Source organism: Artibeus jamaicensis, unplaced genomic scaffold, assembly GCF_021234435.1.
Source record: "Artibeus jamaicensis isolate MK-2021 breed Jamaican fruit bat unplaced genomic scaffold, CSHL_Jam_final contig_1871, whole genome shotgun sequence".
In the NCBI taxonomy this organism is placed as follows: domain Eukaryota; kingdom Metazoa; phylum Chordata; class Mammalia; order Chiroptera; family Phyllostomidae; genus Artibeus; species Artibeus jamaicensis.
In genome coordinates, this window is record NW_026521380.1 from 4,424 (window position 1) to 23,428 (window position 19,005).

Below are 19,005 nucleotides of genomic sequence, written 5' to 3' on the forward strand. Positions count from 1 at the left end.
CAGGCAAGAAGGGACTGGAAAGAACTATTCCAAATCATGAAAGGCAAGGACCTACATCTAAGATTGCTCTATCCAGCAAAGCTTTTATTTAGAATGGAAGGGCAGATAAAGTGCTTCTCAGATAAGGTCAAGTTCAAGGAGTTCATCATCACCAAGCCCTTATTGTATGAAATATTAAAGGGACTTATCTAAGAAAAAGAAGATAAAAATATGAACAGTGAAAGGAGAGCAAACTCTCAGTTATTAACAACTACCCCTAAAACAAAAGCAAACTAAGAGGACAGCTAGATCAGGAGCAGAGCCACAAAAATGGAAATCACATGGAGGGTTAGCAATAGGGGAGTGGGAGGAGAAGAGAGGGGGAGAAGGTGCAGAAAATGAGTAGCAGAGATGGTGGGGAGAAAATAGACAGGGGGAGGGCAAGAGTAGTGTGGAAAATGTAGAAGCTAAAGAACTTATGACACATGGACATGAACTAAAGTGGAGGAAAGTAGGGGGAGGGGTGTGCAGTGTGAAGGGGAGTGAAAGGGGGAATGGGACAACTGTAACAGCATAATCAAAATTATATATATATATATATATATATATATATATATATATATATGCACCCCTATGTTTTTTGCAGCATTATTTACAATAGTCAAGAAATGAACCGATTTTTAAATGTTTCTTTAACTACAGAGCAAGAACATGGTCAGCCCAAGGTTTTTTGTCCATGGGAGGTATAGGACAGGAATTGCTGTGAACCATTTCTACAGTATACTGGGCAACAACTTGGTTATAACCACTCCTAGCTGAATCAGTACGGCTGAGTCTGAGAAAAACATGGAAGTAGTACAACAATGGTCATAGAGTGTGCGTGTGTTGTGTGTGCATAGCTTATGGATGTGAGCAGTCCTCAAAACAGGGGGACGAGGGAGTATGTATGGCAAAGTAACTATTACAAATAGGAGTGAGAACTCAATCAAGAGGAGGTACTGAGGAGGGGATCTGTCTCCTTCATGGGACATATTTGCAACAAGATTAATCAAGGGCAAGAGGAGTGTGGACAAGGAAGTCCCCGTGTCTGAGGTTTCAGCAGCAGCAGCAGCAGCAGCAAGGCCACATCACTCCAAAGTTTAACACCTTCTCTCCTCCTCTTTCTCATGCTCATTCACTGCCAACACCAGCTCCCTTTCTCAGGCTGAACATTAAAACATATGCACTGATCAATCCCTCTGCTGGGCACACACATTCCCACATAACCTTGAATCTCCCTCTTACTGGAGCTCTCTGCACTAATGCCATTTTGTTTGGGGTGTTGCATAAATACCCACAAAAAATTAAATACCCAATTCATTTCTTTATACCTGATTTCCTTTCATCATACCACCTGTCACTGACTGAAATGCTATATATTTTTATTATTTGCTTCTGTGTTCTTTTTCCATCATTGTCTTGTACCAAATTTTGTTCTTCATCACACAATACTCACAGTCTGGACAGTTCAGAAAACATGGTTGGTGTTCAATTTACATTCCTAAAATGTGAGGGAGGACCCCAAAATACCGGAATTATCTTCTTTAGGGTGGGAAGCTTGTAGTGCAGGCTTTCCTGGATAAGTAAGTGTTCTAGGAACCCATCTGTATCAGTGAATCTGCTGGTGTTGTTGGAGTCTGTATTCAGCTTCTGTGAATCATTTTTGAAGACTCTTCCAATGCATTTGACGAGTGCACCTGCCCTCACTGCACTGAGTGTTCAGCAGTTTTTGACCACAAACAGCATGACCGTCCTGCCCCACACTCCCTCTTCACCCAGTCTCACCTTGTGAGACTTTCTTTTTGTTTCCCTGGATGAAAAAAGCCCTCAAAGGGAAATCTTTGGGTGATGTGAAAGAAGTGAAACAAGAAACAGAAGAAGCACTGAAAGGCATCAAAATGCATGAGCTCACTGTTTTCAGCAGTAGGAAAACACCTAGTAGGTGTATTGCAACTACACCTACTAAAGAGCACTTTGAAGGTAACTGAAATTTAGACATATAGATATAATTGCATATTTTTTATAAATAAGTCTGGGAGTGTTTGGGTCTCACCTTGTACATGAAAAATTTCTCATTAAAACTCAAATACATGATGCTTCAGGAGAAAACATGATCAATACAAAAGTTTCATATCAAGATGTCATGAAGGATTTCCCAAAATGAGGCCATACCTATAGACAATATATTTAGATTAATTTTTTTACAACAATATAAATTGTAGCATTTCCAACTTTTAAAAATTAGTTATGCTATTTTTCTCTCTCCTAGTATCACCTCCACTGTATGGAACCAGGCAATGGTACACAAATTTCAGAATTTCTTCTCCTGGGACTATCAGAGGCACCAGAACTGCAGCCTGTCATATTTGGCCTGTTCCTCTGCATGTACCTGATCACTGTGTTGGGAAACCTGCTCATCATCCTGGCTGTCAGCTCAAACTCCCACCTCCACACACCCATGTACTTCTTCCTCTCCAACCTGTCCTTGGCTGACATCTGCTTCATCTCCACCACCATCCCAAAGATGCTGCTGAACATCCAGACACTGAACAAAGCCATCACCTATGCAGAATGCCTCACCCAGATGTACTTTTTTGTACTCTTTGCAGTGTTGGACATACTTCTCCTGACCATGATGGCCTATGACCGGTTTGTGGCCATCTGTCACCCCCTGCACTACACGGTAATCATGAACCCACAGCTCTGTGGACTGCTGGTCCTGGTGTCCTGGGTCACAAGTTCCTTGTATTCCTTGTTGCAAAGCTTAATGGTATTACAACTATCCTTCTGTGCAGACTTGGAAATTCCTCACTTTTTCTGTGAACTCAATCAGATGGTCCAACTTGCCTGTTCTGACAACTTTCTTGAAAACATTGTGATGTATTTTGGAGTTGGGATGCTGGGTGGTGGTCCCTTTGTTGGGATCCTTTACTCTTACTCTAAGATAGTGTCCTCCATACGAGCAATCCCATCAGCTCAGGGGAAGTATAAAGCATTTTCTACCTGTGCATCTCACCTCTCAGTTGTCTCCTTATTTTATAGTACGAGCCTAGGTGTGTATCTCAGCTCTGCTGGTACCCACAGCTCACAGTCCAGTGCAACAGCCTCAGTGATGTACACTGTGGTCACACCCATGCTGAACCCCTTCATCTACAGTCTCAGGAACAGAGACATAAAGTGGGCTCTGAGGAGATTAGCTGGGATGGCAGCTATAAAAGAACCATTGTCCTTGGGCTGAAGAAATTCCCATGATTGCAGGGCTCAAAGCCTCAGAGCCAGATGTTGTGACTCTTTGATCAGGTTCTGGTTTTAAAAGTTGCTCCTTTTATTTATTTGCTGGAATTCCCATTTGTTTGTTTCAACTTCTCCACACAGTTTAAGTGACCACTTAAATTGGGCTTTCTGCTCTGTCATACAGATAGCTTCTCCCTCTGCTTTGTTTCTATCCTTACAGTTTTCCAACCTTAATCACAAACACCTAAAATCCCAGTTTATTTAACAGGCCACAGGGATTTAAGAGTAACTTCTTCTCTAATGATGTACATCACTGCATGTAACTTGTTCTTATTTTATAGACCAAATAGTCACAAGTTGTATTACTCAGGTGGACAAAATTGCTTGGCTACACACACCACTTATAAAACTTCATTCCAGGAAATCTACAACCTCTGTTTTCACTTTTGTGTCCCTCTTTCTTTGTACATCATTACCATCACTGCTCCTCTTAAGGATACAGACTTGCGCACTGTTTTGTTTAAGTCTCAGCCTATTGATAGTGGTGCTATAACTAGGAAGGCCTGGGGCACTGGCTGGGTTCTACTGCTCATTATTCAGACTACAGTAGTGGCTGGACTGGCCCTTGGGGTCCTGATAATAATTGCTACAACCATCAGGAAACTAAGAAAACAGGAGGGTCATTACTCACAGCTCTCAGCGACCACACAGTAGGTCATGGGGAGAGAGAGAGAATGGACTGGAGCTCTGCCTTTGCTGGGGTCCAAAGGCGGGATGGCTAGTGTTTTGCAGATTCATCCTTTACTGGTGAATTTAAAACATAAGAGTGGAAATTCGAGCAGGGGTAACAAAGCAGGATCACTCAGGAGGTACTCTCTAGGCTAGTCAGGGTTTTCTAAAAGGGGAACTTCATGGTGAGGGCAATGGGAATGCCTGTCCAGTAGCTGTGACATACAACCAACAATTGGTGGATTCAACATGGTTATCTTTGAAATGATGCCTCGTAACTCAAAAGCATAATGTCGATCCCAATTGGGAAGATGATGCTAGAGTAAGATGGAGCAGATTCCACTTCCCCCTACACATGGGAGAAAAACCTTACCAATCTACTGAGGAACAGAGCAAACAGCCAACAATACCCCAGCATATATGAAAATAAGAGGCCAGAAATTGTAGCAGACACTGAAAAACCAGACGGTAAGGAGATGGCCGCAGAACAATAAAGTTCCAGGGACCAGCACAGAGACAGTGGGGGTAGCAGCCTCCGCCCACACCAGGCACTTGGTGCTGGGTCTACCACAGACTCCTTGGGACCATCGGGCCTGCCACAGAGTCCTTGGGGAAGAGCCAGGTAAGCAGCTCCCTCCCTCCCTGGCCAAGCATGGCTTGAGCAGCACCGGGAGAGATCTGCTTGCTTGAAGTTTTAGAGAGGGGAATAAGGACAAAGAGGCAAACACACAAGGGCTGTGATCACCCACAGAGTCTGTGGTTGCCGGCTTGGGAGAATTGAGAGTCATGGTATCAGGCTCTGACCCCATAGTCACTGGTCAGCTGGAGAATTGTGCTGTACTGAGCAGCAGGCTTGAGTAGGAGGAATTTCTCAAAAAGTAAAACTGTTTGGGGGATTCTTCTGTGACAGCCACTTGGCCTACTCCCCACCCAGCCAGGTGGAAGGCCCTGCATTGCCCCATAGCACTGGGAAGGGTTCCCGCCAAAACCTGTGGGACCCAGGAAGCCTGGACTGGCAAGCACCCCTGCAACGCAGCCCACAGCAATGACTCCCGGGGAAAGAGCGCTCTAAAGAAAACCTGGATCCGCTGCATGGGCACTGGGGAGAGGCGCCAGACTAACTCTTGGAAGGGTGCTCCCAAGACTGGTTGAGTACATGTCTGGGAGGGAGAAAGGACACATCACTCAGCCTGCTGCAGCCAACAAACCAGAAAAACAAGTTTGGCCAGTTTGAAACCAACAAGAGGTTTCTTATTATTGTTATTGTTGTTTTCTTTTAAGTAATCTTTTATTCTTTTTAATTTTATTATCATTTTTTCTTTCAATACCTTTTTTCCTCTTTTCTTTTTTCTTCTTTTATTCTTTCTTTCTTTCCAAAATTATCTCTTTTTCCTCCCTTCTACTGCCTTTTTTTCACCCACAAGTGAGACAAAAAAGTTGAACTGTAAAAGAACCAGAGTTGGACCCAAAGAGAGGACATCCCAACAGTAGAGACAGAGAAATAAATTTCACTTTGCTATAGCAGAAAAACTACAAGTCACTGCCTATTTGTATTATTTTTTTCATTATTCTTACATCTTTTGTTTTAATAGTATCTTTGTATTCCTCTTCTTTCTGTATAGTCTTCTTTGCCTTGGCTGGGTATATTGTACCATTTGACAGGTTTCCCCTGTTCTCTCTTCTGCAGTGTATTGCTAATTTCCTATGCTTAATGTCACCTGTGTTCCTTCAGCACAGTACCCAAAGTTCTATACCTCCTATTCATGTTATCCAGAACACATGGATTCTGTCACATGATTGTTGCTCTAATATTATTGTATATAATAGCTGTTACAGACAATGGTAAATACTTCACAACACCCCTCCCAGATCTTAGCCCACTTCACAGTTTCCTGAACTCTATTACTGAAGTCGTTAACTCTATTCTCTCACACACTACACCTATTTACTATCCTTTACTCTCACCTTACATCAGAATCTGACCTCCCACAACCTCACTGCATTTTAAATCCAACTCACAAGACTTCTCTCCCCAACAAGAGTCTTATCTTCTTTCCATCCTTTCTTAAAAGTGGCTAGGATTAAAGATCATGGTTAACACTGTACATAGTCAAAGGATCTCCTATCTCTTCTCTACTGGCTGCTACTGTAAATATCATAGAATACTCTCCTGCTGTCATAAACCATTTGCTTCACCTCCAACTGATCACAAAAAAAGAGTAAGTGAAAGTGGTGAACACCAGGATATCCACTGAAAGAGGAAACCCAACAACAAAGGAACCACCAACAGATAACAACAGAAGAAGGTGAAGAAGGGAGTAGAGACCACACAAACCACAGTCTGAGACCTATCTGGAAAAACAACTAAATAGTGGAGAAACTACCCAGTACAAACAACTGAACAAGAGCAAAAGAGAATCCTCAAAACCTTGTACACATGGAAGAACTAGCTTCAACACAACCTGCCCTCACCAGTACAACAAATTAAAACAGGTGGTGGACAGAGGTACCATCAGTTAACCAGCTGGTAAGAAAGACCCGAAAAAGAAAGACCCAAAAACAATCAAAATCCAAAGACAAACACAGAACCTATTTAAAGGACAGTCCAAGACCAGTGAGTTTGAGAGTTCGAGGAGACTACACCACTAAATCTCACAGGTATTCCACCACAGAAGTTCACACCATGTACCCAAGAAGCCAGAACAAATCAATTTAAGAAGCTGAAGCTAACAAGAACAGTCTCACAAACAATGGGAAGATAAAGAAACAATCCCCAAATGAAAAAAAAAAAAAAAAAGAGGAAGCCTCAGAAAAAATCCTACATGAAATAGAGGCAAGTGAGCTCTCAGATATTGAATTTCAAGCACTGGTTATCAGGAAGTTCAAAGAGCTCATAATGAGCAACCAGAAACTACAGGGGGACTACAATGAACTCACTGCAAACTATATCAACATGAAAAAGGAAATAGAAACTATCAGCAAGGGACAAGAGGAAATGAAGAATATAATTTCTGAACTGAAGAACACAGTAGCAGGAATCCAAAGCAAGATCAATGAAACAGAAGATCGAATCAGTGAGGTGAAGGACAAACTAGAAAAAACACCCAGAAAGATCAAGAAAAGGAAAAGAGGCTCAGAAAGAATGAAGAGGGATTAAGAGAAATACAAGAAAATGTGAAATGTGGGATGTTGGGAAGATGATGATAGAGTAGGACGGAGAAGATTCTACCTCCTCTACTCATGCATGAAAGTCCTGGCAGATCTATAGAGAAACAGCACAATAAAGCATCGGTTACCCAGCATTTATGAAATTAAAAGTCCAGAGATTGTGACCGATGCTAAAACACCAAACTGCAGCAGAGTAAGCTACTGGAGCTGGGATACATGCAGCCCTTGTGCCGCTGCCATAGCAACAGGCCTGGGAGCTGGGGAGTCAGGTACAGGAGCCGGACACTCCAAGCCCCTGTGATGGTCCTGGGCGCCAGAGGAGTCAGCTATGGGAGCCGGGACATTCTCAGCCCCTGTGCCGCTGCCATAGCTTCGGGCCTGGGTGCCAGAGTAGTCAGCTACAGGAGTTGGGACACTGGAGGCCCCTGTACCACTGCCATAGAGACGGGACTGGATGCCAGGGAGACAGGTACAAGAGCCAGGACACACGAGGCCCCTGTGACAGGCCCAGGCATGAGAGGAGTCAGCAACAGGAGCAGGGACACTCTCAGCCCCTGTGCCGCTGCTGTAGCAATGGGCCTGGGTGCTGGAGGTGTCGGCTACAGGAGCTGGGACACTCAGCAGTGGTAGGCGACCAGAGCAAAGATGAGCGCGAGGATGAGTGTGAGAGTAGATGGAGACAGAGAACATCAAGTTACCTGAAGGAGTCTGCACCACTGAAACTCACAGATATTATGCCACAGAAGTTCACACCCTAAAACCAGGGAGACAGAACTGATCAATTTTAGAAGCTGAGACTAACAAGAGTCTCAAACAATGGGAAGACAAAGAAACAACCCCCAAATAAAAGAAAAGCAGAAACTTCAGAAAGAATGTTAGATGAAATACAGGCTAATCAACTATCAGATAGTGAATTCAAAGCACTGGTTATTACGAAGTTCAAAGAGCTCACAATGAGCTATCAGAAACTACAGGGGAACTACAATGATCTCTCTGCAAACTACATCAACGTGAAAGAGGAAATAGAAAACATAAGCAAGGAACAAGAGGAAATGAAGAATACAATTTCCGAATTGAAGAACACAGTAGAAAGTTTCAAAAGTAGGATAGATGAGGCAGGACATCGGATTAGTGAGTTGGAGGACAAAGTAGAAAGCATCTCACAGCTGGAGCAAGAAAATGAAAAGAGGCCCAGAAAGAATGAAGAGGGATTAAGAGAAATGCAAGACAAGATGAAACGTAATCATATCCGAATAATAGGAATAACAGGAGAAGAACAACAAGAGATAGAAAACATACTTGAAACAGTAATGAGAAAAAAAATTTCCCTAATTTGATGAGAGAAAAAGTCACACAAATCCACAAAGCACAGAGAGTCCAAATCAAGAGGAACCCAAGGAGGCCCACTTCAAGACACATCATCATCAAAATGGGAAAATTCCAAGACAAAGAGAGAATCTTAAAGGCAGCAAGGGAGAAAAAGGAAGTAACATACAAGAGCGCCCCAATTAGGTTAGCTGCTGACTTCTCAATGGAAACACTCCAAGCAAGAAGAGAATGGCAGGAAATACTCCAAGTAATGAGAACCACAGGCCTACAACCAAGGCTACTTTACCCAGCAAGGCTCTCAATCAAGATAGAAGATCAAATAAAGAGCTTCCAAGACAAAAGAACTCTAAAAGAATATGCCTCCACCAAACCAGCTCTACAAGAAATACTAAAAGGTCTGCTTTAAGGGAAGGAAGGAAAAGAGAGACAGAGAGGAACACAGGTACAAAAATGGCAATGAATAAGTACCTATCAATAATAACCTTAAACGTAAATGGATTAAACGATCCAATCAAAAGACACAGAATAGCTGAATGGATAAGAAAGCATGACCCACACATATGCTGCCTACAAGAGACTCACCTCAGGACAAAAGACCATCACAGACTAAAAGTGAAAGGCTGGAAACAAATTTTCCATGGAAACGAACAGGGAAAAAAATCTGGCGTAGCAATACTCATATCAGAAAAAATAGACTTCAAATAAAGGACCATAGAGTTCCAGAAGGTCACTTCATAATACTCAAGGGAAGAATCCACCAAGAAGACATTAACATTGTAAACATATATGCACCCAACATAGAAGCACCCAAATATATCAAGAAAATCTTAGAGGATGTCAAGAAAGATATTGACAGCAACACAATTATAGTAGGGGATTTTAATACCCCACTGTCAAAAATGGACAGATCTTCCAAACAAAATATCAACAAAGATATTGTGGCATTGACAATGCCCTAGATGAAATGGACTTAACTGATATATATAGAGCCCTTCACCCCAAAGAAGCTAAATACACATTCTTTTCAAATGCACATGGCACATTTTCAAAGATAGACTACATGATAGGACACAAAAGGAGCCACAACAATTCTAGAAAATTAAAATTATACCAAGCATTTTCTCTGACCACAGGGACTGAAACTGGAAACGAACCCCAAAGGAAAAAACCCAAAACACTCAAAATCATGGAAATTGAATACCATGCTGTTAAACAACAAATTTGTCAATAATGAAATTGGGAAACAAATCAGAAAGTTTCTGGAAACAAATTAAAATGATCTCACAACAACCCAAAACTTATGGGATACAGCGAATGCAGTCCTGAGAGGGAAGTTTATAGCAATACAGGCCTGCCTAAAGAAGATAGAAACATTTCAAACAAACAACCTAACCCTACGCCTGCAAGAACTCGAGGAACAACAACAAAGACAGAGCAAGCAGAAGGAAGGAAATAACCAAGATTAGAGCAGAACTAAATGACATAGAGACTAAAATCACAATCCTAAGGATCAATGAATCCAAGAGCTGTTTTTTGAAATGATAAACAAAATCGACAAGTCTTTAAGTAGACTCGTTAAGAAAAGAAGAGGATCCAAATAACACAATCAGAAATGTAGAGAGATTACAACTGACACCACAGAAATACAAATGATTGTAAGAAATTACTATGAAGAACTGTATGCCAAGAAATTTAAAAACCTAGGTGAAATGGACAAATTTCTAGAAAAATATAATCTTTCAAAGCTCAATGAAGAAGCAGAAAGCCTGAAAAGACCAATAAAAGAAGATGAAATTAAAGCAGTAGTCAAAAAACTCCCATCACACAAAAGCCCTGGACCAGATGGTTTCACAGTAGAATTATACAAAGCATTTAAGGAAGAGCTAACCCCTATCCTTTACAGACTATTCAAAAAAATCCAAAATGATGGAAGACTCCCAAACTTTTTTTATGAAGCCAGCTTCATCCTAATTCCAAAACCAGATAAAGATACAACAAAGAAAGAAAACTTCAGGCCAATAATGCTAATGAACATAGATGCCAAAATCCTCAACAAAATCCTGGCAAACCGCATCCAACAATACATTAAAAAGATCATTCACCATGACCAAGTAGGATTCATCCCAGGAATGCAAGGATGGTTCAATAGTCGGAAATCAGTAAATGTCATACATCACATAAACAAAAGCAAAGACAAATTCACATGATCATATCAATAGATGCAGAAAAGGCTTTTGATAAGGTAAAGCACCCATTTATGATAAAAACACTCAGCAAAGTGGGAATAGAGGAAGCATTCCTTAATATAATAAAGGCCATCTATGAGAGACCTACAGCCAACATCATACTCAATGGGCAAAAACTAAAATCTTTTCTACTATGATCAGGAACCAGACAAGGATGTCCACTTTCACCACTTCCATTCAATATAGTATTGGAAGTTTTAGCCACAGAGATCAGAAAAGAAAAGGAAATTAAAGGCCTCCAAATCGAAAAGAAGGAAACAAAACTGTCACTATTTGCAGATGACATGATAGTGTACATGGAAAATCCTATAGACTCTACCCAAAAACTGCTAAAACTAATTAATGAATTTGGCAAAACAGTGGGATACAAGGTCAATATCCAGAAATCAAAGGCATTTTTGTATACTAACAATGAATCAGCAGAAGCAGAAATCAAGGAAAAAATCCCATTCGATATAGCAAAAAGAAAAATAAAATATCTGGGAATAAACCTAACCAAGGATGTAAAAGACTTGTATGCAGAAAACTACACAACACTGAAGAAAGAAATCAAGGAAGACACAAACAAATGGAAACATTATACCATGTTCATGGATTGGAAGAATTAACATCATCAAAATGTCCATACTACCCAAAGCAATTTAAAGATTCAGTGCAATACCTACTAAAGTACCAATGGCATATTTTACAGGCATAGAATAACCACTTCAAAAATTTATATGGAACCATAAACAACCCTGAATAGCAGCTGCAATTTTGAGAAAGAACAAAATAGGAGGGATTGTTGTGGACCACTGTGGGTGGTTTCGAGAATTGTAACTCTACCGCCTGTAGCTAAGGATGAGTCAGTGACCTCTGAAATGTGAACCACAGGTGACAAGGCTTGTCTCTGGTAGCAAATGCTACCTCAGTTTCCTCCCTGCCCCCAAAGCATGGTCAGAAGTCCTTGATGGGTAAGTCTCCTCACAGCAGGGAGCAACCTAAGCCAGACTCAACAACTTGGGAGGCCATCATGGAAGGACTCGGGGGGGGCTGCAACAATGAGCAATGGACTCTCACCCCCCAGCTTTGATCTAGCCCGAGTCCCCATGTTCTCTGGGAGAAGCACTTCCTTGCTCTAATCCCCTTAAGCCTGAATACCTGATGGGGAGGGGTGCAGCTCCTTGCCTTGCTAAAGCATGTGGAGGGTAGGGGGGAGTCTGGCATCACAAAGACTTCCTGATAAACCTGTGAAATCTTCTCTGCTAAGAGTACTTTTATTCATATGTTAAGGGTTTGAGCAGGACACCCTAAAATCTCTCTTTGTAACAGACTGACTCAGACTAAGCCTTCAGATTTTTTTGAAATGTTAACTACTGTTTGATCCTTGCCACCCTGTATTCTTGTGTATTACAACCCAATAAAAGCCCTTGGAGGAAGGGGCTCAATGCCTTTTTCCCCTGAGAAACTGGCCACTGCTCAAGGCCTTTTTCCTCTGGGAGACTGGCCACCTCTCCTCCCCAAGCAGATCATGTCTCACCCATGTTTACTCTCATCTGAGGCACATGGGGGAACTTTTGAGGAAAGTCACCCCCACAAGGGATCACAATACCTGATACCAAACTGTATTACAAGGCCAATGTAATCAAACAGCCTGGTACTGGCATAAAAAAAAAGGCACATAGACCAATGGAACAGAACAGAGAGCCCAGAAATAAACCCAACTCTCTACAGTCAATTAATATTTGACAAAGGGGGCAGTAACATAAAATGGAGTAAAAATAGCCCCTTCAACAAATGGTGTTGGGAGAACTGGATAGCTACATCCAAAAAAAAATGAAACTCAAGCACCAACTTACATCATACACCAAAATAAATTCAAGGTGGATAAAAGACTTAAATATAAGCCATGGCACCATTAAAGTCCTAGGGGAGAATATAGGCCGGAAAATCTCAGATATTTCACGCAGCAACATTTCTACTGATATGCCCCCTAGAGCAAGGGACATAAAGGAAGGAATCAACAGATGAGATCTCATCAAAATAAAAAGCTTCTGGGGGAGGCTGGGATGGGAAAAATAGACAAAAAACTGTACTTGAAAAATAACTAAATAAAATTTAAAAAAATAAAAAATAAAAAGCTGCTGCATGGCTAAAGAAAACAGTATTAAAATAAAAAGAGAACCAACTGTATAGGAAAATATAATTGCCCATGACACCTCAGACAAGGGTTTAATCTCCAAAATATACAAAGAAATTACACAACTTCACTCTAAGACAAGCAACCCAATTAAAAAGTGGGCAAAGGACTTGAACAGACACTTCTCCAAGGAGGACATACAGAGGATCCAGAGACACATGAAAAGATGCTCAATATCACAAGCTATCAGAGAGATACAAATTAAAACCACAATGAGATACCACTTTACACTGGTCAGAATGGCCATCATAAACAAAGCAACAAACAACAAGTATTAGAGAGGTTGTGAGGAAAGGGGAACCCTAGTTCACTGTTGGTGGGATTGCAGACTGGTACAACCATTATGGAAAACAGTATGGAATTTTCTCAGAAAACTAAAAATGGATCTGCCTTTTGACCCAGCAATTCCACTGCTAGTACTACACCCTAAGAATCATGAAACTCCAATCCAAAAGAATCTATGTACCCCAATGTTCATAGCAGCACAATTTACAATAGCCAAGTGCTGGAAGCAACCTAGGTGCCCATCAGTAAATGAATGGATCCAAAAACTATGGTACATTTACACAATGAAATTCTATGCAGCAGAAAGAAAGAAGGAGCTCCTACCCTTTGCAACAGCATGGATGGAACTGGAAAGCATTATGCTGAATGAAATAAGCCAGGTGGTAAAAGACAAATACCTTATGATCTCACCTTTAACAGGAAGTTAAACAACAAAACAAACAAGCAAGCAAAATATAACCTAAGACACTGAAATAAAGAACAGGCTGACAGGGACCAGAGGGGAGAGGGGAGGGAATTTCAGGGGAAAAGAGGAAGAAGGGTTTACAGGAACAAGTATAAAGGACACATGGAAAAAAACTAAGGGAGGGTGGAAATGGGAGGAAGGTAGGGAGCCGGGGGAGGAGGGGCATGCTGGGATGAGAGTAAAAGACAGAAAACTGTACTTGAACAACAATTAAATAAATAAAATTTTTAAAAAGCATAATGTCAATTTCTTACATTGTAAATATGCTTCTCTATTTTTAGCTTCTCTCCTGGTTTTATTGCCTAATTCAGCTCAGTGTCCAGATACCTACAGTAGTTATGGCAAAAATTGGTTATCAAATATATATTTCCCACTGGAGTCTACATGGAAAGGCAAATGTGAATAAATAGATTAACCCAATATGATGTTACTATGAGAGATTACTTTAAGTATGAGGAAGCAAACTCTTTAGTCCCTCATTTTATTCATATGCTGGGTATTCCTTTTGCACACTGTACATCTGCTCATTGAAGCTTGGAAGATCAGGGTCCATGTGTAAGGGCCCTTATGCATAAGAGTGAGTGATTGGATGGTTTGTATTTTATCTTTTAATGAGTTATGTTTCTGCTTCTGCTTGAAAATTTCAGAGCTGTCTACAATTATGCCTCTCTATAGCTCTAAACAAAATATTTCTCCTTTTCTAAATTTTGTCATAACTACAACAAGGATGTTGAATGAGCAATGTTAAAATTATCTGTTATATGTCTCCCTCATGCTCAGGAATCTCTACTTCTCTTGATCAAAGGATGCCTTACAAGAGAGCTTGAGTTCCTGCCCAGGCATGTGATTCAGGGGCACCAATCTTTCTGTACAGACACACTTTCTGTACAGAGCCTGTTCTTCCAGGCTCTTCAATTTCCTTGGAACAGAACCTCAGTATAGTCACCTGTTGGCACAGTTATCTACAATAAATCTGAGTAAGAGTACAGTCATGAATACTGTCTCCAAATATCAGGCATATGCCAAAAATCAAAAGAAGTAGATTACTATAATTGCCCTCGGAACAGTTTTCTTTCATTATTGTATTATTATCTACTGTTGCATAACAAGCACCCTAAATCAAATGGTTATTATAATGCCTTTATGACTGAATGAGAAATCACATGATGGGTGTTGTTCTGATCTCTGCTCAGGCACTACTGAGTCTTCAGTAGCTGAGTGTCTCTACATTATGTTTCTGTAGCTCATCCATAATGTTTGGTGAGCCTGTAGTGCACCCCTGTCCTGAACAAATTAATGTCAGTTTAATTATATAAGTAGGTTAATCTCCTTGTTTAGCATAAAAAATGAGTTTATAGGAATTGCCTATATTTGATCACACCATATTTATACCCATAGATGACTCTCTCCTTTGTAACCAGTTTGAAGATGCATCTCCAATCTCAGATAAAATGTGACTCAGCTACTGTGCTCTAGATCCCATCATGAGGCATAAGATTTTTAAATATAATTTATTACGGTATAATGACATAAAATCAAATGCACATATTTAAAATACAGAATTTGCTGACTTAAAGGAACCATGTAAAAATTAAGAATGCATACTGCGTGGGTCATATATATACAATTCAACTATGTGCACAAAGCTTTGATTCCTTTGTTATATAGTACAAGCGTAAAACTTGCAATCACCTGGAGTCTCTTTACCTTATTTGTGAGGGTGGTGCAATAGTCAACCTAATCCAGGTGAATGTTGTTAGGGATAAATTAAATGTTTGGAAATACTTGTTAAGTCCAAGAACTCTCTTACATGTAAGAAGTGTATCTATGTATATGCATGTGTTCACTTGTATTATACATTATTAAAATAAACATATTACATATACACATGCAGAGACTCATTAATAACTCCATATTTTATATTGAAAGAAAACTTGTAAGAAAGTTAGGTAGGATATAAATTGAAAGAATGAATGGCTGCATAAATGTGAGATAAATAATTGTAGAAATTCAGACTTCCACCAAGATACAAGCATAGGTGGAAACACTGTGCCTTCTTGCCCAACCAAGTTTAAAGACAATGAAGTTTTAGTAAAAAAAAAAAAAAAAAAAACACAGCCAAAACACAGAAAATTGAACTGTACAGAAGTCCGACAACAACGAATTCTTCAGCCAGACCAATAGGAGAGGCGGAGCCAGCATTTGCACAGGAAAACTCGACCAGACCGACCCAGATGCACAGGCGGTGGTTGAAGGATCCCCGGTGTGGGGTTGTGACAGGCAGACCCAATGAGGGTACAGGGTGGCTGGCTGACCGGGGTCGCACATTTGCGAGCAGATGAACCAGCGAAGGAGCAAGTAGTGAGACAGACCGCTCAGGCCCCAGCAGTGGGAGGCAGTGAAGAGGACCGCCATTGCCCCTCTTTGACCCTGCCCCCACATAGAGCCTCACAACCCAGGGACCTGCATGGCCCCACCCCAGTGAACACCTAAGGCTCCACTCCTCCTACATAATGAGTACGAACATACCAAAACATTATGGCTCAAGAAGAACAGCTAAAAGCCCCAGAGCCAATACTTCTAAGCAACCAAGACATAGCCAACCTATCAGATGCACAGTTCAAAACACTGGTGATCAGGACGCTCACAGAATTGGTTGATTTTAGTCACAAATTAGAGGAACAAATGAAGGCTAAACTAATTGAAATGAAGGGAAATGCACAGGAAACCAATAGTGATGGAAAGGAAACTGGGACTCAAATCAAGGGAGTGCACCAGAAGGAAGGAAAAAAAAATGACCAAACAGAAAAGAATGAAAAAACAAGAATTCAAAAAAATGAGAAGAGACTTAGGAACCTCCAGGACATCTTTAAACGCTCCAACATCCAAATTATAGGGGTACCAGAAGGGGAAGAGGAGCAGCCACAAGTGGAACACTTATTTGAACAAATAATAAAGGAAAACTTCCCCAATTTGGCCAAGAAAATAGACTTCCAGAAAATCCAGGAAGCTCAGACAGTCCCAAAAGAGTTGGACCCAAGACGGAACACACCAAGGCACATCATTATTACATTAGCCAAGATTAAAATGAAAGAGAGAATCCTGGAAGCAGCAAGAGAGAAGGGGACAGTCACCTACAAAGGACTTCCCATCAGACTGTCAGCAGATTTCTCAAAAGACACCTTACAGGCAAGAAGGGGCTGGAAAGAAGTATTCCAAGTCATGAAATCCAAAGACCTACATCCAAGATTGCTCTATCCAGCAAAGCTTCCCTTTAGAATGGAAGAGCAGATAAAGTGCTTCTCAGATAAGGTTAAATTCAAGGAGTTCATCATCACCAAGCCCTTATTATATGAAATGTTAAAGGGACTTATCTAAGAAAAAAAGATGAAAAACATGAACAGTGAAAGGACAGCAAACTCACAGTTATTAACAACCACACCTAAAATAAAAGCAAACTAAGAGGACAGCTAGATCAGAAATGGAACCATAGAAATGGAGATCACATGAAGGGTTAGCAACAGGGGAGTGGGAGGAGGAGAAGGGGGGAGAAGGTACAGAGAATAAGTAGCATAGATGGTAGGTAGAAAATAGACAGGGGGAGGGCAAGAATAGTATGGGAAATATAGAATCTAAGGAACTTGCGACACATGGACATAAACTAAAGGAGGAGGAATGGAGAGGGAGGGGTGTGCAGGGTGGAGGGGAATGAAGGGGGGAATGAGACAACTGTAATGGCATAATCAATAAAATACATTAAAAAGGAAGAAAATAAAACTTTAGAATATTCACCACTGAGTCTGGTGGTGCAGGGCTGGTGGGTGTAACCTGCACAGGTACACAGAGATAGGATGAGGAAAGGGAGAGATGAGCAAAAGTGAGAAATGAAGGAGAATGTGGGACTTGTGGAGGTGCAAAAGGATAGCAGCCCCTCAGAGCTGATGAGGAGAGTGTCCTTGTTCAGGGCAAAGGGACCAGCTTGGCAATGCCACAGGGCAGTTTACTGTATTTTATTGTAAATCATTATGCTCATGCCTACATTAGAGACAAAGGAACTGAAGTTTGGAAATATTCAAACTGTACTAATCAATAGTCAAAGCATGTATCCCATGATCCTTCTCTGCAATGTACATGTCCTAGTTCCTCCACTCATCCCTCAGAGACTTGGGTGCAACCCCAGCTTGCACATTTCTTGGGATGTTCACCTCACTGAACCTTTTTTGTCCCATCTGAATAAGAGAAATATTATTGAATCCACCTCACAAAGCTGTTTTGAGAATTATATCAGATGATCAAGCCAAGCCATGGTAAATCTTAATATTGGGCTGATACTGGGTGAAGTGTCCAAAAGCTGGAGGATGCTGAGAACTTGTGGCCCCATAAGGTTAATCTTTTTCCACCACCCAGAGACCTGTGGAAGGAGATGATAGGATTAGCTGACATGGATGTGGGGACAATGGGCATCATGTCAATGACTTTCAGCTCAAAGATATGTCACAGGATCTCAGAGTCACAAGCCACCAGCTCAGCCAATGCTTCCAATCTCTTCCACTTATTTCAAGTCAGCCACCAGGCAGGATCAAAGTGTATCTCGTAGCTGGCTGCCTCCACAGTTTGGTGGAAAATTAAGAACAGAGAGAATGGGTGAGATGGGAGCCTCTAGAAGCTGGAGGCAGCCTCTAGGGCCAGCAAAAGAACATGGGCCCTGGAGGGAGAGAGACCTGAGTTCAAATCCTAGCTCAGCCCCCAACTCACTGTGAAATCTCGGGTATGCCACTCCCCTCTCTGAGCCTCAGTTTGCCCATCCAGAAAGTGGGGAAGGCAGCTATCACATGGTCCCTGGAAAGTGAGAGAACCCAGGACATGTATGTAAAGTGAAGGGTTGAAAAAGAGTTGAAATACATGATGTGAGTCAGACGGGAATGAGAGGGGCACCCAGGGCAAGGAGAGATGGGAGGGGTGAGAGAATTCCAATCTTGTCCTAGGTATCCACAAGCAGAACCGAGTATTCCAGGATGTATGGTTGGGTTACTGAGGTTTCAGCTGATGATGCAGAAATTTAGCTGGTTCTCTTCCTGACTAAGCTCTGGGAAACCTGGCCTGGAGCCACCAAGAGAAAGACAGGAGGAGGCTCTCAGCACAGGATGGATATAGACTGATATTCAGAATCAACCAAAATCAGGCTCACATGCTGGGGGCTGTGGAGGATTCCCCCATGGAAAGTAAACCAGTGAGGAGAAAAGCTGGACTTTTATAGGGATTCTTCTGAGCTGAGCTTTTCTATCTGTGCTTATATTGTTCCCACCTCCTGAAATGCTCTTACACCATCTCCTCATTTTGGAGAACTCCTA

The 19,005-nt window shown here is 41.4% G+C and overlaps 1 protein-coding gene across 1 annotated transcript; it reads left to right on the forward strand.

Moving 5' to 3' along the window:
• The first annotated feature begins 2,296 nt into the window (after window positions 1-2,296).
• LOC128628380 (olfactory receptor 7A17-like) lies at window positions 2,297-3,256 on the forward strand. The gene has a single exon (XM_053671966.1). It carries the CDS (start codon window positions 2,303-2,305, stop codon window positions 3,254-3,256), a length of 954 nt encoding a protein of 317 aa, XP_053527941.1. The 5' UTR covers window positions 2,297-2,302.
• The last annotated feature ends 15,749 nt before the right edge of the window (window positions 3,257-19,005 follow it).

Bases quoted from the DNA above. Each gene is read 5' to 3' on its own strand.
- LOC128628380 (XM_053671966.1), top strand. From the start codon at position 2,303: ATGGAACCAGGCAATGGTACACAAATTTCAGAATTTCTTCTCCTGGGA.